This window comes from Calliopsis andreniformis, chromosome 6 (assembly GCF_051401765.1).
Source record: "Calliopsis andreniformis isolate RMS-2024a chromosome 6, iyCalAndr_principal, whole genome shotgun sequence".
NCBI lineage: Eukaryota > Metazoa > Arthropoda > Insecta > Hymenoptera > Andrenidae > Calliopsis > Calliopsis andreniformis.
In genome coordinates this window covers 13,217,687-13,245,198 of record NC_135067.1, presented here as the reverse complement: position 1 = coordinate 13,245,198, position 27,512 = coordinate 13,217,687, and the positions used below count along the sequence as shown (strand labels likewise).

The 27,512-nt window shown below is 41.1% G+C and overlaps 1 protein-coding gene across 1 annotated transcript in view; it reads right to left on the bottom strand.

The window, feature by feature from the left end:
* LOC143181142 (lachesin) overlaps positions 1 to 27,512 on the bottom strand; it is a 245,442-nt gene that overhangs the window by 110,707 nt on the left and 107,223 nt on the right. The window contains exon 3 of the mRNA XM_076381397.1: positions 6,454 to 6,661. Coding sequence (XP_076237512.1) covers positions 6,454 to 6,661 — 208 coding nt within the window. The remainder of the gene's footprint in view (positions 1 to 6,453; positions 6,662 to 27,512) is intronic.

Genomic DNA, 27,512 nt, shown 5'->3' with positions numbered 1-27,512 from the left:
ACGCTACACAACGCAATGATATGTAGATTTTCTGCCAGTTTAAAATACTTTTCGAGGAATTCTCTTTACGGTTGACCTACAGGATTATATCTCTACTTTTCATTCAACTTCATTCACTTTTTATCATAATTTGATCTCAAGAAACAGTTTGCTTAATATAATCTCCACCTGCTACAAATACAAACTTCTTTTTACAGTCTCCCAACAAGGCATAAAATTTATATTTCCAGAAAATGTGATTTATACTTTCAGTAATAATATTACTAACTAAAATTGAACACATTCCGAAGTAAATTGAATTCTCATCAAAATACCATTAAGGAAAGAAACTAAGTACAGTTTAAATTACTTCAAACAAAACGCAAAAATGAAAGCCTTAAGGTGAGTCTACGCTACATGTTATATAACAAACTTATATAACTTTTTAGAAAACAGAAAACGGACTGATAAATAACATTTATCTTTTGAAAAGAGAGATATATAACATTCCTCTTTTCTATATAGCGTAGACACACCTTTACAAATCTAAAAAACTACCCTCTGACAACCAAGTGACCAGCCACGTGCGAGTTGATCGTGATCGCGAGTGAAATCCAAGCAGTCCCACTAGATCCTATGAATTACCGCAGGTGTCCAGCGATCTGCTGCATTAATGCTAATGCGGAGTGTTACCGAATTGTTCAACAAGCGCAGATTGAACAGCGCGACCCGTTATACAACAGCCGCGTACGAGGACTGTTGATGCATTATTCAAGCGCAAACGCCGCCGCCACGTGTACGTAGCCTCGGTGTTGTTGCGCGTTAACTTGCCCTAAACTCTGTCGACTCTGTGCTCCAGCAGCAAGGAGAACGCGCGCAGACAACGGCGAAGGAAAGGGAAACAAACCAAGGGGTATGCTAACAGCGGGGCACTGCCGACCCTCAGTTCGCGCTTGGAGAAGGGAAAACGTCCCGAAGACGACACAGAAGCTAGACCTTTCGAATTATAGCGGGCAGCGACAGCTATAAGGGGATCCTGCCGATCGATATCCGACTGGAATCTTCGTTTACCCTCCACTGGAGTCTCTGAAATCTCCGTTGTCCGTAATTGGCCACTCGAGAAACAGAGAAAGAAGAGGCAGGGTTCGAGAGGAACCAACCTGCTCTCCAGATGCTGGCCGAGGATCGAGTAAATATGTAGGCACTTTGATAAGTAGCGGATCTTGCGTCGATTTTCCCCTGCTGCCTCTAGGACGACTACTTCCACCGCGGAATCAAACGATTCAAGTCCCTTTCAGGCTCCCCCGTATAGGAAGGGAGAATTTTTCTGGAATATGCTTCGTTTGGTTTAATGAGCCGCGAGAGTTATTGTATGCTCGCGAATACCTTCTATCGGGGTCAGGGGCCACGTTACGAGATGGAAAATCTCCAATTAGGGGATTTTCCTTCGATTCGAAACGAGGGAACTGATTGCGGTAACGAATGGCCCACTCGACGCGGGCAGCTGGTTCAAGTTTCAAGATTTCCTTCAGACTCTTTGTCAGACTTGTTGCGAATTGGTAAGCAGGGGTGCAAGTCGAACTTTCTTCAATGAAGAGAGCCAGAATTGAGTGTGTGTTCAGGATTTCAGTTTCATGGTCCATGTCTTTTTTTAGAATATACAATACTTCTTAGTACTGTTATATTAGAGGCATTTCGATGACCTGAGACTCCGTATAAAAAACTAAGTTAAAACTATACAATGCAGTTTTTTAATACTACCCTCTGTGTTCCCAAAAACTGAGTCTGAATTTTTATCGAATACAAGTGTATGGAGGTACACTCTTGAGTGCTTGAGAAATAGAAATTGTAAGAGGAATACTCGCTGTCTGACCACAGTCTTGATCTACTTATAAATAAATATCCTTTTCCCAAATTGCCTATACCCAAAATAGCTGCGATATTTTTTATTCGGTTATTTCTATCTATACTTCTGATGATCGGAAACAGTTCTATAAATCCTTGTTCAATATTTGCTACAAAATATTCTATAACAACTTGGCCAAACATTGATTCAAAGCTGGGACGAAATTAGAGAACCTGACAATATCTAAAAAGGAATGTTTGTCTACTTCGAGAGATTTGAAGGAGAAAGGGAACGAGAATTTATTCGGCAAAGAGGAAGATTGCGAGTAGGTGAAAAAGAAGGAGAGAAAGCGAGTCCAGCATCCTCGTCAAGAACGGAAATACGATCAACTGCTTGAACGGGACGTATGTACGTTGTTTACGAGTATCGAAAGTCCAAATAACTCGCTTGGGCGATTCGATGACGAAGGTATAAACAATCGATATCCTTCAAGTTGAATTTTCTTTGCTTGTTCGTGAAAGGTGACTGCATCCGCTACTGTTCTTACGATACTAAAGAAAAAACGTGTAACTACGGATTTTCGTAGATGAAAAGGGAATAAACCCTCTAAAATAAATATTTCCTGCTGTGTTTTACTATCTGCAGAACAAGATATACAACTTTTTAATTTTTTCTTATCCTACATGTACCTATATCCAGTTACGTAGGTATTCCATACTTATACTAAAATAGTCCTAACCATTCAAAAGCATCCTCTAATATCCCCCAAAGAAGATGGCATTGTGGAGTGAAAACAGGACCTTGAACGTTATCTCTGATCGAATACTAAGTAAGTAGAATACAAAAGCTAAGGTCCCGGTAGATATACCGAGAAGATTTTAATAATTCTAGAGCGTTCTCTAAAGCTCCAATATCTCTACTCTACCTATCTCTGACATACCATAAGAAAAACATCAACGGACACACGATTATTCCTCGTGCAAAGTATCCAACTGACTCCCAATGAAATTCCAGAGCTGCGTTAGCGCAGGCTTGCAAGAAATCTAAACGCGAAGCGCCCGAAGGAAACGGAAGGAAAATGAAGCCGCTTTGACAGACATTCGGAAATTAAGCGGCTTAATGGGAAACGGTGTAATTTCTGCGACTTAACAGAGCGCGATCCGTGGCACAAAGAGCAAGGTAGTGAGAGGACGCGTGTCGAAATGACTGTTATGTGCCGTGGTGAATGAAGCCACTGGAACTACAAATTACTAATTACACTGTTCCCTTAGGGAATGCGGTGTCGAGCTCGCGTAATGTATGATGCACGGCTGCGACGACGACACCCGTTCAGCGATACAATACCGTAATGTATACACGACGCTGTACGAATTCCCTTTGTGCCATATTATGCTCGGGCTTTGAGTATTCTTGAATTCGACTCGTGAAATTTGATGGCTGGGTAAAAGCGGAAACACGTCGTGTCTTTTGAGCGCGGCGCAACCGTGACGAAGGTGCGAAAACCAGCCGAGTATCGAGGGACAGAAATTTTTCGATGCTTTCGTTTCACAGCGGCAGGGGAGAAAGGAATACCTTCGTTAACGAATGCTCGACAAATTCTGACTAGAACGAAGATATCTTTCTATTGATTTGTTGCTTTCTCTAGGTCTTTCTCCTTTTTTTTGACAAGTATCTTGTGCATACTGAAATAGAGACATGCTCTCTACATAAAAAACTATCCCCCTTAGTACAATACTTTGCATAAATATTTCGACGCTTTCACGTTATTGCAGTATATAAAATACACTTCAAGTAAAATTCTGTAATACAGTTTTGGCTACAAATCTCACCTCAGACGATTATATAAGATTTACAAATATCGATCAGAATAACATCTGACATCAGTCAGTATAAATAAGAAAATATACCTAAATATTTCATGCATTTCCAATAATGTCAGAGTATCTAAATACTAATGAACTGTAGTGTATTATATATGTCTACCTTCTAAGTACATATAGGCAGTAATAAGAATCTATCACATCAGATCTTAAAAAAAAGACTCCTCTCCTCCACCCAACTGCCCCGACACTATCACCCCATCGTCACCCGAAGGTGTCCCGTAGTTTCATTGTGTTCACTGCCGCCATCCTATATCGACTTTCCGATATAAAAAGAGCTAAAGGAAACGAGACGGCTGAAGGGTCAGGAACAGATATGAAATTGCATACAGGCCGACGAGTATCGTAACACGCTCCTTCTCGCTCGTTACGAAGGAACGCCAATTGAACCGACAACAACTCGTCCAATCGTCCCTGGCTTGGAGCCCGATAACCGATGAAAAACGCAGCGGAATCCGTGTCGTTTCGTCGCGAGAGGCGAAGGCACGCGGAATGGATGGACGAGCGACAGAAGAAAAGTAGCGAACGGGACGCGGGAGCGTCGAAAAATGTACGGCAAGGGTCGAAAGCTCAGCGTCACGTTCCACAGTGTGCGCTTCTCGGCTCCACTCGAGCTTCTTTACTGGTTAAGCCCGCCGACTCGCCTCTAAATCGAATAAAAGTCAGATAGTCTCCGGCTTCCGCCTTATTTACGAGAGGACAGAGAAAAGGGCAGGCTGAGGAGGCGCGGAGAGAGGGCTACGTACACGCTGAAGAAAGATGGAACGCGAGGAGAGGATGAGGGACGCGTGTACACGATATTGGATAAAACGGTGCGATCATCGGGTCATCGTTACCTTCGATTCATGGATTATCACGGAGTTCAATCGTGAACTAGACGCGCTGGTATTACACGTGTCTCGTTTCCGAACGGGGGAAGCTCCGAGAAGTGACTCGGACGGAAGATGAATTGGCAGATGGGCTTTCGAGCGTAACGGCGGCTTATGTCGGAAGCTGGAATGAAATTGGTTGATACGGACAGTTTCTTCTCAATTTGTTCGAGGGAATATGAGATGTGTTGGAGGAGAGGATGTTAGAAGATAAAATGTTTACGAAATTACTGCCAGTTTCTTCGAGCTTTTATTAGCGCTGCTTCGTTTGAAGGGAACAGTCGTAGCGTGAAGTTCGCTCAAAGAAATGTTCCGCCGATAAAGCTTAAATAAATGTGGAATTTCTGTGGTGAAGTAACGGGGTATGAGCCACTCTCAAAAATGTGTCTCCTGTCTTCTATAAATTCACTGATAACCCCAAACTTGTAGCGAAAGATACTGTACATGTACAGTAACTACTCTGTATCTCAGAGTCAGGCTAACCTAAGTCCATTTTTTTAAAATTAAATTTACAGGATCTTACTGCTTTTTTTTATTTTATTAGAATAATAGGAATTTAGTGCAATTACGTTATAAGTGAAGGAAATTTAGTAGTATAGACTACTTCAAATACTATGTTAAGAAATAGGTAACTTGTTTTTTGGCTCTCTTGAAAAATAACAAAAATGGACTTGTGTTAGGCTCTGAGGTACAGTACTCATATTGAAGAAACACAGAGAATTATTTTCGAAAAACAAAATTACTTCACTCTTAATTATAAGTCAGGCTAATACAAAGCTGTGTTCTCAAAATCAATTCACATATCGTCTATTATAACTTAGCTAAAGATACGAATAACACCGTACAAGTAACAAAGAACACTTGTTTCTCCCAAATAATGATTCCAAGCTACAGTGAATCCAGCAATGACTTTTAACAAGGGAGTACTGCACCTATTCACCGAATGTAGTCATACAAATTCCCAACGCCCTGCACCTCGGAACACTTGTTCCAGAGCGCGTAGAAACTGCGTCTCGCAGCGAGCAAACACGCTGCAACAATCGAAACGCGTTGCAGGTACGATTCCCGTGTAATTTGCACGTGAATCCAAGCGGTCGAAATCGTCAAACTCGGGGAAAGCCTTTTAGCTGGGGGAGCAAGGTAAACGCGCCTCAGGTGATAAGTTTAAGTGACTCGGCTCGTATGGAATATTTACACACGTTACGCGCGTTTTCCCGCATGCCTCGCCGCGGCGTCGAGGGGCCGAGTTATGGCAAGCCCCGCATTGTGGCTGTACTCGGCATTATCACCAAGTGCCGCGCGGAAGTCTTGCTATGTATTTGTGCAATGCAGGGCCAAGAGCCCCGTGGAAACAATTAATCTAGCCCTCTGATTACTCCTCCGACAACCGGCACAACGTCCCCCACCCGCGCCCTCCTGCTAGCCTGCCACCAGAGTCTCCGCCGACGACTTCAGACGTCAAAACTCGAGATATTAATATGTTCTCTCGGATGGCGAAACGAACACCGACTATACTCGCTCCTTTGACTTATGGATACCCTAGGCTGATTAAATTACTATCGCTCTGCCGTTTTTGATAAACAAGGTGGGGAATACTTTCTGCTTTGATTGGGGGGTTAGGAAATTGTAGCGGTGTTGAGAAGTTCGAGAGAGCGCGTAAGTAGTATACAAATAAAGGAGACTATCAGGTGCAAATTTTTTGAGATTTTTTTTAGAAATTATTCGTAATAAATGGGTAAATAGTTTAAATGTATTTAGGGATAGATTGTAATTAAATGATTCTTTATATACTGTATTTAAATGTTGCTTTAAATTCTACTGAATGTGGATAGAAATTGATTATTTACCTAAGTATAATTATGTGAAATAAAAGACTTACCGACGACGTGCAGGTAGCCATATTGCGTCTTCGCTGTCGCCGTATTAATCTGGCACATGTACCTTCCCTTATCATCTTCTTGCAAATTTTTGATATGTAGGTACCATGTCCTGTGTTTGTCGTGCGACACGGATATCCTTGGGTTCCTCGTAATTACATGAGTTTGCACCGTCAAAATGGCACTTTTGTCGAAAAGCATCCAAGCCACCTGAAACAAAACGAATAACCTTGTCAGATTATCAAATATTTATAGTTGCATTTTAAGTATCATGAAATTGTAATTTATAATCAAACGTCGTACAGTATCATAGGTCATATTTTACTGAAATATTGATATTTATTAAGGGCACTATAAATCACACATATGTAAAAATTATGTACGAGTACCTCACGAATGCAATGCTATACAGAATATATAACAAGTTCTAACCTGAAGTAAGAAACGCTGCTTGTATAGATCGCAAACTTGATCTAGTGCTTTATTTTTTATGTATTGTATAAATAACGAAATCTGTCGTCTTGATAAGGCACAGTTGATGTATTCAAGACTCTTGAGATTTTTTTATTATTGTAACTAAATGATCCCACTACACTGATCACTACACTGATCACTGCACTGATCACTACACACTACTTGCGTTTACTTCAACCTTAAAGGGGAGAGCGAACCATCTCGCACGACGCACACGCTCGAAGTCATCAACAAACTCCCTAAGACCCTTCTGCTCCCCACCACTACTCGAGGGTATTACGAGTGAGGGAACCATCAAGACTAGTGGGGAGACATCGCGTGGCATCACGATGCCGCTGTCCCCACCAGTCATAATGCCCAACAACCAATAACAGTCCCAATTTCCTCTCTACTACGCTACCACGAACATCCCCTCCTCCCTGCCAACAATTTCATAGCAACCCAGAGTGGGACTGGCGAAGACAGCTGCATTGTGTTGCTAGACAAAAGCACATAGAATATACCTCCCATCTCTAAATTGACATTTCTATTACATATTCATTTCTCTCATGGCTAGAACACCTACTGCTTTTAACTGCGATTTAAAAATACAATATTCTATTTTTTATTAAAACACTTTACTGCAAAATAAATATGAATGACATACACGAAAAGAATATTCACACTCAAATAAATGAAACAGGAATTAAAACGTAAATCAAGTAAAAAATTGAGGGACGCGTTTAAACGAGAAACCTAATCGCGTTGAATCTGAGAAATCGTCGCTCTAAGCGAGAACCAAACGCGACATTCCGAAGACAGATGATCTACTGTGCTTACGAGCGATCTAACGATCTACAGATCCGCCGTGGTTATGGATATTCATTGGTGAAATGAATCGCCCCAAGGGATTGCAAACCAAGCTCCTTGTGACCACATCTGAGAGAGAACGGAAACGTGCGGTGTCTATGTACATGGATGCTATTTCACGAGGAAAGTTTTCTGCTACACTCGATGAACGGACAAACACGAAGCGATCTGCAAACAAGCAGACCTCCATTACAGCTCCTATTGTCTCTGCGATAAATTTGATTGGCCGTTGATACGCGGCACAGGGAGTATAGGGGAGTCCCATTTGGTTTTCGTGGTACGATCTTGGAACGACCATGTTACGGCAACGATTACTCCCCTTTGTAGTTGGAACAGATAAGGGGCTTGATTAGACGGGAATTAATGCCGCTAGTTTTACGATTTTTGGGATGATACGCAAAAGATATTTCTTAGAACAGTTTAATTGGATGTAAGGGTGCCTTTATGGGAATTCTAGAGCGCGCAAGGCTGAGATTAATTTTGATAAATGGTACAGGAACAAAGGTAAGGATTTGGGTCTATGATATGGTAATGTCAGAAGGAAATTCAACGTTAAAATCTATTGAATCTATAATCTTTAATCTAGAATCTAGAATCCTTAAGCTTCAATAACTCAAATAATAGCGAGACATATTTTTTTCATTTATAACACTGATTTCAAATTGAATTGTGATGTTTCTAAATAGATCCAGGCGTGGTATTGTGAGGGTTAATTAGCTTCGTAAACTGAAGTTATTCCATGTCAAATCGAAGAGTTAAAATCGAAACAAGGAAAGCCAGCGTTGAATCAAAGAAGGCAACGGGCGAAAGAATTACGTTCTCAAAATTTAACCAGGGTAGGATGGGATTCATTTATCGCGGGAATGAAGTGCGAGCAAACTGATTGAATTCCGATCACGAAGACCGATTCGCGAGGAAATCGATACAGGAGCGAGCGGAAGAAAGTGAACGGCTGACCGGAAAGAACAGACCGACTGGCGTGGGTGGGGACGAGGTTTTTCGGGACGAGCAAAAGGAGAATGTTTGGCGATGGGGAAGCGTCCTTGGAGAAATAAGAAAGGCTGTTTCGCGAGTGTACACGACGCTGTTAACTTCCAACATCCTCCACGGTTCGATGTAGTTACACCTTTTTACGGCGAGAAAATGTGCCGATGCGCTGGCAAGATACAACACCTTCGCGATAAGTCTCGGCTTCGCTAACCGGTGGATGTTTACGGTGAGAATAAAACAGAGGAATAAAAGAAAAGAACGGATGAACGCGGGCGGAACAGCTGTTTAATGTCACGTTTAACTCGACGTAATCTCTTGCGCTCTTGTCTGACGCTTTTTGCATTAATCTTGGCCGTCTTGCGTGGACGTCATGGATTCAGCGAGAGCGGCGCGAAAATGGTGTACTACTGCATTTGGATCTGAGTTGTAAGGAATAGGACGAAGTTTTGTGTGTTTTGGGTTTTTTAGAAGCAAATTTAAGTGATGGACTACTTATTTTTCTTTCTTTATGAAGTCTTTGATATTTTTGTGAGTGAATAATTTTTTAAGAATAAGGTGAAGTATCTCCAGTGATATAATATGTGACTTGAAAAATAGTTCAGGTAATATATGTAAAATGATAATTATATGTAATATTGTACATTGAATGGTTGCTAGCGGAATTAATTTCAGAAATCACATTTTAAGCTAGTAATAGGAAATCAATTCCACTTCCAGGAACTTTACATTTTTATATGCCTTATGAAACGCAATTTAGTGAACAGCTCGACCATTATACCCCTTAAAAACTACCGAATATTCCATTCTCTCGAATTTTCAGTTGGCCAAGTAAAGCCCCAAGCTTCAGTTCTAGTGCCATTCTCGTAGAAAAGCTGCTACGTTTGCACACAAATAGAGTTCCAGTAGCTATTCTCCCAACTTTCAAAGGCCGACATCCCTCTAAACTCCACGATCGGGAATGGGAATCAAATTGTGCAATGATCATAACTCCAAGCACGAAGATAACTTAATACTACGGCGTTTACTTTAGTAATCTTTTCGATATTATCTTTCATGCATATGCATAACTACGATCGATGAAAGTATTATAACTACAAATTATGAAATTGATAAATTATTTTTCGAAACTATTCAGCAGTCCTTTTCCAAATATTTCCAAATATTCTTCCAAAAATTTCCAAATAACAAGTTTATTATTCATTCTTCTTTCGATTAAATCATGATTCTAAATTATCTTGTATGTCTGAATAAAATCTCTGCACGGATATAAACACTGTCCCCAATGAAAGAAAGCATAAACAGCGTACCATAAAATTGCGACAAATTATTGTACTATTCTCACATGAATCTTCTCCTAATAAAAACTTCCCAAGATTTCTCAAAAGCCATCGAAGAGCCATACGGTTTAGGGCATCCAATTCCTCAAATTCCCAGGTCTTTACTGCTTTTCGAAAAGGAACAGCCACTCCCTACTGTGATCGAGCAAACTGCAACGCTGGCGCAGGGGGTGGATGCAACTCCATTGTCATAAGTCTTGGCGACCATAACCACGCTGGCAACGTCTGCGACCAAGACTCGTGACAGTTCCGCGTTTCCCCTCGTTTTTCTCGTTCCACGATGGAATTTTCACCTCGATTTATCTCGGGGTCGGTTATCAGCTTAACAGCGGTTATGTCTGCGCCGCGACGATCCACGAGTTTCGCCCGAGACGGCCGGCGTCGAGGCGATATGCACGCTCCTCGAAAAATCTGCTCGACACTTTCGTCCAGAGACGTAGACGTACACCTCGCGTTTGTCTTGCTCTCTAAGACGCCCTGGGAGTAATCTGATCAATGTGATCCATCGCGACGTAGCCTCTCGTGTGGCTCGAAAATAAAAATTTTGGGGATGAAATATGGGGTGATTCCTTCTGACAACTATAATTTTGATTTCTGATGTTTTCGACTTCTGGCGGTCTTAAATCAAATTCGACGATTGTGACTGAAGCTGAACATAGTAAAACCAGTAGAATAAGTCTCGAGTCAAATACAGCAAAATGAGCAAAATAAGCAGAATTAGCTTCAAGTTAGACACAGTAAGATAAGTAGAACGAGGCTTGAGGCAGACACGGAAAAATCAGTAGAATAGGTCCCAAGTCAGATATAGAGAAATTAGTAGGATAAGTTCCAAGTCAGATGCAGAAAAGTTACCCTTAAAATACCGATTATTGGCGATTTATATTGTAAAATGAAAGTTTAATGAAGATAGTAGGTGTCCCAGTATTTTGAGATAGCGGTGTGAGTGTTCGTGCTCAATTTCAGGAAAAAGTAGAAACGGACGATTAAAGTCGGACAATAGGTCATGGTGTCGTAAACGTCATAGAAAAACCACGAAACAAAACCTTGGACTCGACTTAACCACCTTTAAGGGCTTAACCATGATCGTTGAAGTAGTCGCGCCCCCAACCCTCGTTTTCCCACCCTTGTAAAACCTTCGTCACGAGCGATTGACCTCGGTGTATGCTGCCAAGTGTTCCACAGGTTCTCCCTCGGTGGTTTTCACCTCGACGTCATCGTTCAAACGGCCACAAAATGCCGAAGGGACTTGTTAAGCCACAAACGTTGCTTTGTTTCCGAATCGAGGGTAAAACATGTACACAAGTTGAATATCGAACCCTCGCTGAATGTACCTATTTCTTTAATTCTTTGTGTACTGGATTTATCGAAACTTTTGTTCGAATTCTGCTGTGCTTTTATTTCTCATTTAATTCTTCTTGTATTAATTATTCTGTCGTTGGATAATGTTAGAAAAATGGTGAATCCAAGTTTAATTAAAAATTTTTTGTTTGAAGTCTTGTATCCTTTTATGAAAAACCAATAAGTGAAATCGATATGTTAATAAAAACTGATTATTTACATAACTCCAATTGCAATTGCCAGGATACGTGAAATCTAACTTTCTGAAAGTAAATCCTCTATCAAATGTGCTTTATCCGGGTGACAAGATAAATGTTTCAGGAGATTTAGAGTAGACAGTACATGGAATGCTAAGTATTCACCGAGTTTCCTCGAATCATTAATTTCTCGCTGTAAAATCACTGCTATGAGTCATTGCTTTCGTTTCGGTTAGTTGACTCTACTACAACTCGTGTACTTCGGAGAAATTCAATGAATTTATTCCAGGAAGTTACACAGGAACATTTTATATCCCTTATAACAAATTTCAAACGATAGTACCAAAAACTAAAAAGCGAGATACTAAAGTTTGTACATACTAAATCGATTTGTCCATATTCTTGTTTTACTGACACAGTAGTTACTATATGTATATGTATAGAAAATAGAATATTCAAAATAGAACACATTCTATCAATTTTATCCTCTTCAACACTTATGAGAATTTCAGAGTGGCAGTTCATCCGAATTGTATTAGACAGCTTTGGCTTTTCCCACGAATAATACAACACGTATTATACATGAGTTCACAAAAATATTTTCATTGAATGAAGCAGTATTATTCTATCTTTTCTTAGTCTAAAGACTGTGTGTATTTTAGATCCTCAATCGAACTCACAAATTCTTTTTAACAAAGTTCAACACCTCCTTCAAAATAACTATGACACCTAAAAAGTTTACATCCATTCTAAATATAACCTAACAGGACAATATTATTTATTGATGAATACGTTATCTAATTTTCAGGAATAACTAGCAGTGACACGTTCCCTACATTTCTACAGCTAAAACTGAAAAAATTCTCATCTTATAGCTTAGAGGGAAGAAAGATATACAGGGACTATTTGAAACTTTTCCTGAGCAAAGTTTGTGCAATATCAGTATGGCGGTTTGTTGAGAATTTCAGCCTTCTTAATAAATAAATACAAGCGAATCTGTTAAAAACCTAGCAAGTTAAATCGGCAGCACTGATCGAATCAGTATACTTATACAAACACATACCAGTACTGTACAATTTTAATAATTTGGTAGAACTAATCTTACACAAATGATCCTTAAAAGAAATAAGTTGAAACGAGGAAATGTTCCCTCTATGTCTTTCTTTCCTCTAAGTGTTTCGGTGACCCCTTTACTTGTCTACTCCCAACAGCATTAGGACCCCAGCAAAAAGGCCTCCTTTAGAAAAAAAAAAGACGGTCATACCGTTTTGTAACATCACCTCCTTCGAATGCATCGGCATGTGGGTTGAAACTAAGATGGATACCTCCGAGTGGGGTTTCCTCCAGGAGTTTGTTCTACGGCGAGCTCGCTACGAGGCATTGATTCCTCTCGGTGCAAGAGCAGAGTTACAGCTTTGTTTACTACAGGGGCGACGAGACCAGCGCCGTCCAGTCTGACTCTGTTCGCCTGTGTTGCTACTGTGTCTCTTCTTCTTCCAACCTCTCCCCACCTTCCTCCTGTCCTCTTTCCAACAGCTTCCTCTTTCCTCGCGGCTTTCTCCTTCTTGCCCCGGTTGTCTGAGCCCGGAGAGCTATAGCCGCCGTCAGGATCAACCCTCTTCATCTTCTCAGGCACGCTTCTTCCGCGCGAGTACTCCATCGACCTCCGCGTACGCAAACACATGCGCCGAGAGGACGACGTACAGTGGGTGGAAGAAATATGGTGAGGTACTTGGAACACGCTCGAGTGCTGTGTTAAACGATGCCTCGGAACTGCAACCCGCCAAATGTGTTTTTCGCGAGTCATTACGAGATCACGCTGACCCGAAATCCACTGTATTGTTCTTACCGCGATGGTAATGCTGTTAATGTGATGCATCGGCAACCACGTTCTGGGCAGGGCTGAGGATAGGTTTGGTTTTTCGAGGAAGATGTAGAAGGACATCTGTCGTCACTTAATAGCGGTTTTTTGATAAAGTGTATTGGGTGTCTGAGAATTAGCAATACAAGGCAAACAGTGGAGATGATAATCTAAAAATCAAATTTTGTCTCACTATTGTAGCAACTGTGCTATGATAAATTGAACTGTTGATAAGCCTCATAGAAAAAAATTACATCATGACTGGTAATTTTTGTTCTTCAAAAAACAAGTCACGATTTACAGTATCACCCTCAAACTTGAGAGAAACTCTAAACAATAATTGTCTGACTAATATTATCTTTCTCCTAATTTACATTATATTTCTCTCTATCTTCCTCATCTTCCCCAAATATAAACTAAAATTCGCTTTGCTTATGACCTGATAGAAACATCACCTTCCCACCGTATCGCCTCGTTTTCTAAAAAAATGTATCCACAGAGACATAGAGCCCACAAACTACTGCAAGAATTCCCTCCACCAATTTCCCGTATCCTCACGTAGACAAGAGCTGCATTCCAGTTTCCAGAATCGCCCAGTATTTCTTTCAGCCGCTGTACATAGTGGTGCGTGGCGGGAACAGGAAGGGCCATGAACAAGGGACGTCTTCCCTCTATCCCGTCACAGACGGCTTGGCCCGACGTTCTTCGCCGCGTGTGGGGAAAGTTAGGCCACGTTCCGAGGTTAAACGTATTACGACCACTTAGCCCTCAAGCTGCCTGGTCCTCGGCGAGCGTCCCTCTCGCCATCGCGTGGCCCACGGTCCATTTAATTGTCATACAGGCTGGGTCTGCTGCGATCCTGCGGAGCAGAATCGACGGGAGAGATCGCCTCGGTCGATTCTCGTTTCGATGGCATTCGGAACCGAGCGCACGCTCGTGAAGTTAATCCGTGATGAATCGAGGCATTCCCCGTGTCGAGTTTCCACGATTTATGGGGCCGCGGCTCGCTCGTTTTGGATGTTTATAAGGAGGGACACGCTGCGAACTCTCCCCTTTATGGTTATTCTTGCTGCTGTTTCTGATCCTATCGTCTTGCAGTTCAATTGTTCGAATGTAGTTTTAGATTGGGAGACTTCGTCGTTTGAGAGTGCGATTGCTTTGGGGTTGTAAGATGGATTTGGCGAATTTGCGTCCTGAAGGAAGGATATATTTTAGGACAGTGCTAGCGTGATTATTGTCGATTAGATTAAAGTTTTCATTTTCGAGAAGAGAGAAAGTAACTGTGAGAACTTTCTCGATTGTCTAATTGGTCTTTAGGTTTTTTTCTTTTTTATAATTCTGATATACTGTAGTATATTTGCTACTATAACAATTTCGAAAAAATAAAAAATCAACAGAATCAGTAAATATCAATTGTTCCTATGACTACAAAATGAAAAATTATTGATGTTAGATATGTAGTATATAAATAATGCAAAGAAACATAAATCAGAATTTTAGCGAATGTATTGATCTATGATTCATTTCCAAACACGTTTATGGTTTTTATCTTACTGATATTCCTCGTGTAAAATTTGTACATTTATAATAGAAAGTTTTGCCGAATATGGTGTGCGAGAGATTGGATGCAATATAAGTGAAAGTGAGTAGGAAAGTATATTCGAATAATCCATTTCCCGACTGACGCGGTGTAAATATTAAATGCGTAACTGAGATTTATCGTGGTCGTACGTGCTCATTTCCAAGATTTATGGCGCGATTAGATTGCTCTCTCGCTCGATCTGCTTTTCTACTTAGTTAAATAGGGTGGAAAATTTTTGGTACTTTCTTACTATTTCTTCCATTTCTTATCAGGATACGGGCTGATTAATTATGATTTATCTGATCGCAAGCATGTGTGATTAAACAATAGGATCCTTTTGATTTATAGAAAACAGGGAAACTCCATAGTCGAGATTAAATGGAATGGAGAAAATTCTGTTTCAATCAAGCAGATGAAAAAGTTGTATGTAATACATACAAGAGGAAATGAAGAATATAAAAGTATTAAGAATGCAATAAATTCGATACTTTTATCGAACATCTACTGTGGTCATATATGGTCTGTACAAATAAACTATTATCATAATTTTAATACAACTCGAGTTATCTCTGATATTCATATATATTCATTCCGCCAGATCTACATTCAGCTGTTCGTCTCATGACCAAATGAATCGAGCCTTCTATGAAAACTTTGCGTAAACACATCTCGGACTGGAACAGTCCTAGTAAAACACGGCAAAGGGGAAAAGCCGAGAAGAGGAACCAGTTAACTTTGCGAAACTTCATTTGTACATCTTTGTCTTACGCGAACTTGGGAGATGTTTAAGCACAACACGGAAATATACGACGCGATTACTCGGCACTACAATTTCACAGACACTTACGTCAATGGTAGCTACTGGAAAATTCACTGGCTTCCTCTGCCTCTTCTAAAAACATTTATTAAAATTTGCTGAACTGCAAACATGCATTTCAATCTAGAAGACGGAATAAAATATAAGTAATTGAATTAGAAGTAGAATTGTACCATAGATTTTATACCATTACTGATAACATTAATTATTAGCTATGGAAAAAGAGTCACTGGACTAAACGAAATCCTTCAGAACTTCATTCAGCAAATAATACTAAGAGGTAAATATTCACAGATCTTTGAATGTTTCAGAATCCCAAGTTTCCCTCAACTTGTCCCCATTTTCCCAATCGCATAAAACGTATACATTTCCCAGACGCAAAGGTTTCGTAGCGCTTTAAGAGCCACTCCTTGATCGAAGTTAATGCACCGATGAAATCTCTTCTGTAAACGTTACAGTCTCAGACTGACTACACAACAGTTCCCTTCGTTCTTTCAAGTCTGATTTCTTTAGAACGATGCGGCGTATCTCGTTGAACTAGATAATACAGCTGAATACGTGAATAACTGCGAGAGGTAAGCAACTTACATGAAACTTCAGAAGACAGAACAGAAAGACGAGTCATTTAATTAGTTAGCCTTTTTGTTCTTGCTTGATTTTACGAGGAACAAGAACGTTCGTTTTCTGTTTGTATCCTTCTCTGTCTTTGCATACGAAACGCTTCAACATGCAGCAAAATTATAAAACCTCGAAGATCAGTGTTTACATTAGCTAGATTGAGAATTTCTTTTGCTTCGTTTCAGGCTTGTTTGATTTTTATAACCTTTTTTTTTTCTATGTAAGAATTAATTTAAAAAAAGGATTTTCTAAATTTGGAAAATAGGGAGTGATCAGGTACTATAGGAGTCAATGATGTGAGTAAAATATTGAGAATAAATGCACGGTTAAATTATTTTCTCTGTTTAGACCTTACAGTGGCTTTTAAGTGATACAGGTAAACGTCAATGCCAACAAATGCAATTAATTCGAATTTACTTCACGACCTCGACATGATCTGCTGGTAAATTTCACGGCGTCGTGAACTACTACTTCTGCAACTCCAGACAAGTTTTCTAGGCTATGCTGTAAGTAGGATTACACTTTGGCTAAGTACTTGTTACAATCACTTACCGCTGTTGAACCTTTCACTTAACAGTCTTAACGATTCTCCGCCTCGCTAATCCATTTTACATATCAATTTCTGTATGTGGCGTATTTAACACGTGAAAACAATCTCAATGCTCGGTTAAACTTTCACGAATATTTCAATAAGATATCTTATCTTCTCAATTGTCTACACCTCATCTAGCTTTAAGATATTCTTTAACTCACTTCAGGACATTTTCCTCTAAGGCATCATGATACCGAAATCACAGACTGAACTGGCAATCAAGATTCAGCATTCTTTAACTCACAGACGCTACGAGATTTCTGATCCCATACCTACGTAGAAGTTGGAACATATTCTAGCTAAAGGTGTTACAACCACTTAGCCCGCAAGCTGTCGAGTCCTCCAACCTCCACGACATCCACTTAATTGGCACAGGAAGGAACCTCTAAGCCAAGTTACAGGCCGGAAATATGCGCGCCAACCAGAGGCGCTAAAAGCATTTGGAAACTTCCCTCGAAGACACTAAATCGACGTACGTACAACCAGAACTATCTTGGACTACGATGGAAATAAGATTCGTCTACGACCCACCACATAACGTTAATAGACACTTCAACTTTACGCTACCAAAAGATTATGGATCCTAAATATTTCAGACAAATTCTTTGACGAACTATGTCCCTTCAGAAGTATTTAGTATTCTAAATGACGTTCCAAGATTTGATTACTCATAATCAGAGGCATAATATGATCCAAAGAGATAAAAGAAAGTTACTGAAAAATCCAAGAGTTAGTGGATGTCTGACAAAGGATTGGGTTAGACTACTTACGAAATGTCTGACCCTATAGTGAGTGAATTTCTGGCTGTACACAGAACTATGCTACTCATTATGTGCTCTACATGCTATATGTATTCTACTTAATAAAAAAGATTAGATTATACTACTTGTTAAACATTTGACATTAATTATGAGATCCTTTTAATATTATCTATATAAATTCTTAAACAAAGTTGTTGGACTTCAGACTTAAACTAGAAACACAATTTTCCATTCCTATCGTGTCATTATTTCGTCTTTGTTACAAGCAAGGTGTTAATCGGAACATCTTAAGTCGGCTTCGTTATTAGCGCAAGGAAGTTCCACCTAAAATTTCAGACAGCCAAGCGAGCGAGCAGATTTACGATCACGTAAAGCTTCGTGTGAAATAGCCATTATAATTATTCCTCTTAATCTAAATTACGGTCAAACCAAACGAACTTCTGCGAAAGTTGTCGGTATCAAACTTCTCGAGGATTTCGCGCTTCGAGAGTCGACTTTCCGTCACCCCGATAAAGACAGAGGTAAAAGATAGAACGAGGGTAACGCGGCAGCGAACGCCATAAATTCCAAGTGCCACGCAACATTTACAGTATTCTACTCTTTCACGATATCCTGCTACACGTTTCGGATACCCAAAAATCGCCCCGACGTTTATCAAGCTCGTATCGAAAGAAAAACCACGCCAAGTGCTGCACAACCTCCACAGATTAAAGCATTTGTACTCCATCGAAACGTAAAGTGCAAAGGGACCAGACTAAACAGTCGCAAGTAATTGCTGCTCGTGGCGAGTTGCGAAAAACCAGTCCCAGTTTCTTGTCGCGAAAGAAAACCGCCCGGAAGTGTTGTTCCACTTACACCGCCACTTGTCAACACGTTCTTGTACCTGCCTCTATCCCGCTGTTCGAAGTTACGAAACAGAGAAAGACGAGAGGACTAGAGGAGACTACGCGAGGGCATGGAAAGCATGATTCAATTTAAAAATCATTCGCTAAGTGCTCGAGCCGGGTACATTCTTTTTTGCGGAGGAAAAACCGACGACGACGCTTCCTCCATTTGCTGGGGGCGTTTTAATTCACGACATCCTGGCGGCCAAGCTGCGCCCATGAATTCCTTTTCGACGTCCCGACACCGAAATATGGTCATTCGCCTGGAACTGGCAAGCGGCGCGGTTTTAATAGTCGCGCGCTTTCGCGTCTCCGAGTCTCGATCGCGAAAAGGGAGGGAAAAAGGGAGGCGAGGTTGAATCGACCCAGGGATCGAAATGTTTGCGCGTTTGGCTGGCTTGTCCTCAGAGAGGGTCCGCGAGTGGAGAGAGGGATGATTTGTAACGAGCTCGATCGGTTTCGCTCGGACACCAGCAGTCGAGAAAATGTTTACCATTTACGCCGTCGAAATTTAACGGCTCTCAGTGAAATCCTCGCTGCGCCCCGCGCCGCTCTTGATTGATCGATTTAAAGCGGCTTTAAGGGCGGCCAGCTTCGCACCGTTATCAGATCGCCGCGGCTTGATAGTGCGCGTTCTCGAAAAACGATTGTTTGCACGCAGTGCGGCAGCGGGGCTGTGAAACGTGCTTAAATGTTTGGCCACTTTTTTACTCTTGCTTTATTCGAGAGATTAAAATTAAATTGTGTTCGGATCGTAGAGAATTGTTTGAGTCTTAGAGGAATGAAAGATATAGGGGAATATTTATTTGTATCGAGGTATTTTTTCTTTTTTGAGAATAATTTGTGGAAGATCGGATCAGTAAAATTGCACAAAATTTTCTATCAACAAATAACCATATTGATCAAGCACAAATGATCCTCAGAAAAAATTGCAAATGTTCCCTCTATATCTTTCTTCCCCTAAAACATGAGTAAAAAATATAGGAACCTTGAAAATCCTTAAAACAAACATACAGTGTCTTGCATATGCGTTACTATGCCTAATAACTAAAAACTTCAAAATATTTGAATATTTAAATACGTGAATCCTTTATGAAGATACAGCGTACAGAGCAATCTTCAAAAGGCAAGCATTCGCTCAAAAGAAATAGTTAAAGCTAATACAATAGACCAATTTTCCCCACATGTTGTAGAGAGGTACATTCATCAAAAGCCCAAATGCCCTAAAGCAAGACGAACTAAAAAATTAATCAACTCGCCAGTGGAATTATCGACAGGAAATAAGTCACAAGGGGAAGTGTTTTTAACAAGGCCGTTGTATCGTTCGGATGGGAGCCGCAGAAAAAGAACGAGTTCGAGTGGAATCCGTAGATTATTCCATAACGCCCCGAAAATCCCGGACATCCAGCCCCGTTCGTGAATTATGGGGTTCGAAAGTGCAAGAGTGAATTCCGCCACTTGGAGCCGGATCAGCGGCTAACTTCCACGCACCACCGTAAATCCACTCTTGTACTTCGAAACTCCGTAACTCACGATCGGATCATCGGAATGATACATTATGGTGCGCCATCGAAGCTCAAAAGCCCGCGGCCTTTTTCCTTTCTCGCACTTTCCTCCGCCCACCCCTTCTGTCTCTCCACCCTCCCTCGAATCGTCCTCCACTTTCTACCCCTCTCCTCCCTCCTCTCTGCTTTCCCGCCGCGGTCACACGCGGAGAAATACGCGATCCGAGGGGGATGATATGTGCCCTGGCGAACGACTATCGTTCTGAGCGTATATTTTCTCGCATTTGGTAGTGAAATCGAATAAGGTGAGTGGAGGAGCGAGACTGCATCGAGAACTGCGGGAACGGAAATGGCGGTCGCCATTTGTCCGCCGAGAGGTCATACTTTCCTCGCTGTTTGCCGCTCGTTGACTGATGGCAAATCGGCCCCTCCGCCTAACTTTTATACCGTCGGCTATAAATTTCACTGTAATAGGAGCCGCGACACGCGAACTCGCGCCGCGTCAGACGGTAGTCTCTCGACAGTCTGCCCGCTTCCTGTTTCTTGTCGGACAATGTGATTGTAAGATACTGCTCGAAGAGGCGCTTAGCATTTGCTTTCACCCGTTCACGAGCCGCTGTTAATTGGTGTGTTTAAGTTGCTTCTAGGTATGGGTCGATTTTTTAAGCGATTGCTACTAATTAAATCATTAGAGGGGAACATACGAATATTTGAAATTTGATATTCGTTTTTATTATTCTTGTAAACCTTGAGACACCTTTTAAAACTGCACTTTTATGAGTATAATTATGATATAATATATTAATATTGCTTCGAGGTAGAACAGTTTTTAGTTTGGTCACTTAGTACTTCAATTCAAAAATTTACTTTTTATTTCGGTTATCTAATTCATTATTCAAGAATCTGAAACTTTTGCTATGCCAATTGTGCTTGACTTCATGTAAAATTTGCACGAGAGTAAATATTGTAAAATATGAGGAGATTTTTCTATAGAATATTTCATAGTCTACTCAACAAGTGCAATTTTACACGCTTCTACAGGTGGTCGTAAATCAACCCAAAAGTTGGATGGTACAATACCTTGGAAATTTCTATTAACATATTTTACAAGATATGACAGTACCAAGTACTCCTTTATCTATTATCTCAATATTACACTTCCCACACAAAATTTGCGAGCAGAATTTGGCATAAATTTTAGGATGAAACGTACAACCTGGGATAAAATACGTCAATTTTTGTCAGACACGCATTTTCCTGTTCCCGTATAACGCGTGATGCCGAAAATTTCCTAAACTAAATTTTTCAACCAAACGCATTGTGCATTTCAAATTGACAAAATTTTTAAGCCAGATATTTCACATGTTCCGTCGCGTTCTGTTGCGACTAACGAGGAAAAACTTTTCTCTCGTGACGAAGATAAAAGTTGGACACGCTCGCGCATACTTTTTCGAGGATAATTTTCGAATAGTGGAAGCTTCTTAACGGTAACACAATCCCGACGCATTTTTAGCAACGCTGCCAGCTGCGAAAAATATTCTCTTTCGGGGTACATACTATAATGCGTGCCAAAACTTGGCAAATTCTAATTTAAATATTTATGAATTCTATCCAGAAAAAGAATAAATAGAAACAGTATAATTAGTCTCCTGAAAAATACTTGTGCATAAACATACGATAAAAATGTACTAAAAAACTATTCAATCTAATATCCCAATTTTAATAAAGTTCTTAAAAGTGCTCAAAAATAATTACGCAGGTTCCTCTGTCCATTAATTCCGCTAAGAATTCATACCCAAAATTAATTTCATAATGCACCTGCAAAACATTTGCATTTCTTGTCCGGAGGCAATCTGTGCATTATAAATATTGAAGCCCTTATGCTGAAAGCACAACACGTGCACGATGTGACGTAAATATCTCCGACATAATATACGCGTAGCCGGTGTTAATATTAAACAGTGTGCTTACGTTGCTTATGTTTCGCAAACGTGTTCGAACGCATGATCGCGGCAACGATGCAGGATTGGCCTGACGTTCGGATGCAAACCCTTCTGCCACTGTCCTGATCAAGTGTACAAATGGAAATGGATTGTGGTTGTACATTTTGCACGAGCTGAACTTGTCGGTGCCGAGTTGGACGATACTAGCCAATGACTAAATTATTTCGGTTGATACCTTCCTTTCTGAATCACTGGTTTGTTCTGTTCGACAGCAAGAATTTTTTTGATCAAGCTATTCCATCTAACTTTATGATAATTGCTTGCTAAAGAAAGTTAGTTATAAGATTCGATTACCTATAAGAAGTTATAGACGCAAGAAAAAATATTGAAGAATATTAAAAGAGGAGATGTTTAGGATCATTTTTATCTTTAACTTTTTGGAATGAAAAACAGGGTGCACCTTTAAAGAAATATTATTAATTTTTGTATTTTCGTTAAAATTATGAGTTGTGAGTAGAAACGTGGGAGAGAATTACTGTTCGTCGATTCTTTGCGCGTTCCTCGCGATAAACCACAGAAAGAGGCTGCAGGATTTTCTGAACCGGCAGGATTTTCGGGAACATTGGGCCATTTCAACTGCAAGGAAATTTTCATCTTCGTTTCACCCCCTAGGATTCTCCGTCAAGTCGTACGCGACTGCACTTAAAGTGATTACAAAACTTCTCGCACTCGGCACCGTGTTCTCCTCTGCATTTATGGATGGAAGTTAAAGCCGCGCTAATTATTACGAGAGAACCTTATAAATAAATGAATTCCGATGGGCTTGAACAAATGAAACATTTGCCACTGTGAAAGCCAAGAGATTTTGGCAATTCCAGCTTGATTAATATTAATCCTTGCAGAACACACGAAACAATTACTCGAAGTTTGAAAAATGTTTCCTCTTGTGAATAATTATTTTCGTGTACAACGTACTTCTTTAAATATGAATTACATAAAAAGAATTTTCATTGCAAGGAGTGTATAACAACGTTAACATTTATATTGATATTGTATTCGTGTAATAGCATAATAGAGATGGAGAAAGCCTCTCTAAGGAGATCCACTCAATTGCTTTAATTTACCAGAGTAAGAACGTTGAGAGCTATTACCCATCGATAATAGGCGTTGATGTGTTAGCAGTATTATACTCCATGGCAATGTTGATCAGTTTATGTTTGGTAAACGGCTGCGTGCACTCGAGTTAATACCGATTCGTGCTCTCTCCTCAAAGGCAAAGTTTCGAATTTCATTGGAGCAACCAAGCTTCTATGTACCGCGGCTTTACTGGTTGCAAGTCAAATTCAAAGTTTTCATCCGCGTCACGACGTCAAAATCCGGTGGTTCGGACAAGTTCCTGTTAGCCTTCTTGGCGTATAAATTTGACTACGCCGATTAACTCTACTGATGTTCATCGACTTCTCCGCGAAAATGCGAGAAAACGAATCGCGATTAGGGAATTAAATTATTACAGGGATAGAAAAACTGTGTAAGTAATTAGTTATCGGAAAGAAATTATTTAAAAAGAAGGTAGGAGAAAAAAATGAAGTAGTACGATACGATCAGAACATGATGATAAGATCAGAAAAAGAAAATATTTAATAAAAGAAAGTGAAGAAGAATATAGAAAGAATCAGTCTGTGCGAAAAAGTAAAATAACAATGAACCAAATCTACACAGACAGTACAAATAATGTCCACATAAAAGGAAGAGACAGAGGCAGAAATGGAGGCTAGAAAGAAATCCAGAGAAAATAGATATCAAGGGAATCCGCTCAAAGGACAGAAGAAAACAGTGAAGCGTAAAGTAATAAAGCAGCCAAGAGCAGGGCAAAAATAGTGAGAAACAGAAGTTGCATCGTGGACGATAGAGAGAAAACGAACTACAAAGGAAGAGGCGCGAATAAAGGCAACCCTGGGAAAAATAGACACGGGGGCAAGAAAACAGACGAAAAAGCAGAAAGACACACGCACGACGCAAAAGCGAAGGTAGAAATCGAGAAGAAATCGGGGTGAAGGAGCAGCCAAGAGAAAGAGGAGTCGAGGAGGAATCAAGGGTGGACGGGTTTCAGGGGATGGGGTGGGAAGAGCAACCACGCTTCGTCTTCGTCTCCCAGGGTTGCTGGAGGGGTACGCTAGTTGTGGTGTATGTTTCTTTAGTCAGAGCACGCGCGGCGTAATTGTGAGGGTGGCGAAGGGTGTGCAGGGTCGCTGGTAGCACAGGTGCCGTGAAACGTGGTAGAAAAGGTAGGGTGTGGTTTTCAAAGGTGGAGGAAGGAGAGCTCAGAATCCAAGGTAATACGACGGAGGACGAGAAACGGTCCTGGGCGAGGGCGGAAGAAGGGAGCGGCTCATTAAACCACTCTCGTACTCACATGGCATACCCTCTGGAATAAAATCATCCCTCGATCATCAATGTGATAACAGTGCCGTTCTTATGAAAATGGACTGGAATTTAGCTGGGATTCCTGGTAAACGTTATATTCTTTTCTTACGTAATGCCTGACCATACCAATCAGTAATACTACTTATATTGGCAATATTAGTAAGGAGAAAGGGTTGCGAGAAGTCAGACCTATTTGTATGGAACTTTCTGTATTCAAAGAATAACGATTTTTTTTAACTACAGTAACTTACACCCTCCAAAGTTCAACCCCTACAAAGCTAACTCAGAAACGACTAGGAACAGAACGAAAATTTATTAACCAGAAAATTTGTTCTTAGTATATGCATAGACAATACCAGAGTTAGAAAATATAAAATTCTTTCAAAACTAGGTCATACGTAAAGTAATCGCACAAATCTTCCTAACTACTTCGATAGATCCAGTAACAATTATGTTAGTGCTATCATAACTATGATGTATTTGAACTACGAGGAGCATGGAAGTCTAACAATTACGAAATTCCTCTTGCACGCAAAGTACCAAACGCTCAATAAAGGCGCAATCTTCATCCTGAAAGACTGTTCACAATGTATCAAGACAGATAAGACTAAATTTTCCCCTTAAACAACCAACAGCAATTAAACCCACTCCACGTTTCCTAAAACTGTCCGCCCTGTTATCTCGAAAAAATAGTGGAAGAAAGGGAGGTAATAGGAGCGAAGAAAGAAAGTCCTGGCCAGCAGGGCAATGAAAAAGAGGAGAAAGTTTGCAGCTCGACGATATTGAAGAAAATCACAATCTCGATGGTCGGAACGCGTCACATAACAAAAAGCGTAAAATCGAGAATCAGTCTCAACTTCTACCCGTGATAGCCGCTTTCCTCGCTCGATTTCTACTCTAGCTCGCGAATCCTCGAAAAAACAGATAAACTTCCGGGCAGAAGTTTCCCTTAATTCTGCCCGCGACTCGCTGGACGTACGTGACGAGATATTCCCCTTGGCGTGTTCTTAGGACAACGGGACGTCTTCCTAGGAAGGACGCCAATTCCCCGCGATGTCAAGCCTCCGTCCTCCGAGACAGATGAAAAACGAGCGACTGAGAATGGCTGGCGCATGGTTGACCCATCCCGAAAGAGTAAGCTATGGGATACGAGATTGGAGAGGCGGTCGCGCAAGGAATAACTCGGATGCTTTTCCTTGCGTATCGTTGCGTTTCACTTCTAAAAAAGTGCATCTGCATGCAGGGTGTTCGACGACAGGTGTGGGAAATTTTATAATGAAGGTAGACGAAATTGTGTTTGAAGGTTCATGTTCGAGTTACTGATTATTTAGCCAGGTCAGACACAGCGAAATCAGTAGAATGAGTCTCAAGCTAGACATAGCAAAGTCAGTAGAATTAATACCAAGTTATACGCGAGGAAGTTAGGAGAATATGTCTCGAGTCAAATACAGTAAAATCAGTAGAATATGTCTCGAGTCAGACACGCTTTATTACGCAAGTTTGTCTATCTCCACCTTCGTTTTATTTTAGCATGTAGAATCAACACTGTAGATGAATCCATACAGAGTAACCTATTTGAAGTTTCGTACGTAGTTATATCCTAAACTATAGCTCATTTTAAAAAATGTTTCAAATAAAACGTCCACCTACAGGAAACTTGTGACCATCAAGATGTCTCCCCTGAAACAGGGGTAAAAGTTTTATTTAAAACATTTTTTGAAACGAGCTATAGCATAGTATAAAAAGACTTTAAATTAGGGTTACACACCAGTTCCTCCCTCCTTAGGTATAGCGGGGGAAAAATAACAGCTGTCCTATCTACCGCCTAAGGCCTGGACCTATACCAACAGGACACCCCTCATTTCTTCCTTCACCTCTCGATTTCCCTCCCTACCCTCCAAGAGCAAATTCGTATGGCAACTCCCCTCCAAAACTTATCTCTAAATCTAGATTACCAAAGCTAAACCTATGATTGGGTTCACAAAACAACAGACTCAAAACATGCACCTTAAAAACAGTAGGTATGCCGATAATAATTTCCTCGACAAGAACCAAGCACAGTTTCCCGATTCAAATACACACCGCTCCAAGGACAATACCGTTGCTTGCAACAATCGTAATTAAGGTCCTCGCTCCAAAGCAGTGCATTTTCTCGCAGCTCGCTACCCGTAACCCAAACTCCAGCTACCGTCTAGCTCCCAGCGATGCTCCAAGATCTGGACGAGCTCCCGTCAAATTTGAATTCACCTTCGAGCCCCGGGGATGGAAACTATCTCAAGGCGCGGAGTCATTCCCAACATCGGGCTGGAATAAGAGGCAACAAAATGGAGTCGTATGCGCGTGGAATAATCCGTTCTTGCCCGACGCGTATGATACTTTTCGCTCCCTGGCGAGCGTCCTGCCCGCCTCTGGCGTCCTTCGACCCCCTTCTTCCTTCCTCGCCACCCCCCCGTGACTTCATGGTCCCGAGGTCTTTCCTCGAACGAGGAGAAAACAAACGGGACAGACAGGTTACAACGGAGCAGCCGTACAGCAATGCGAGAAGCAAACCGGGCGAAGCGTTGAGGTATTTATATTGGCTTCTCGAGGCCTGACAGTGATCTACTGGGAATTCGACCCCCTGTCCTCCTCTGTCCTTTTGTCTCTACCCGCTTTTCCATGAGCATCGACGCTGCCCCCTCCGCCTGCCTCGTCCCTGTTGTCGCGAGGGCATGGCAACAGAGCCGGCGGCCGAGCGCCGCTGGCGTCGAACTAATAAAAGCTTCGTTGATCCTAGGTGGTTGATAGCCCGAAGGGGAGAGAGGTCCAAACAGACGAAAACAAAAGGTGACGAGTTGAGTGGGACGCGAGTGAAGACAGGCTATTAAGCGGCGACGGGAGGGCATGTAA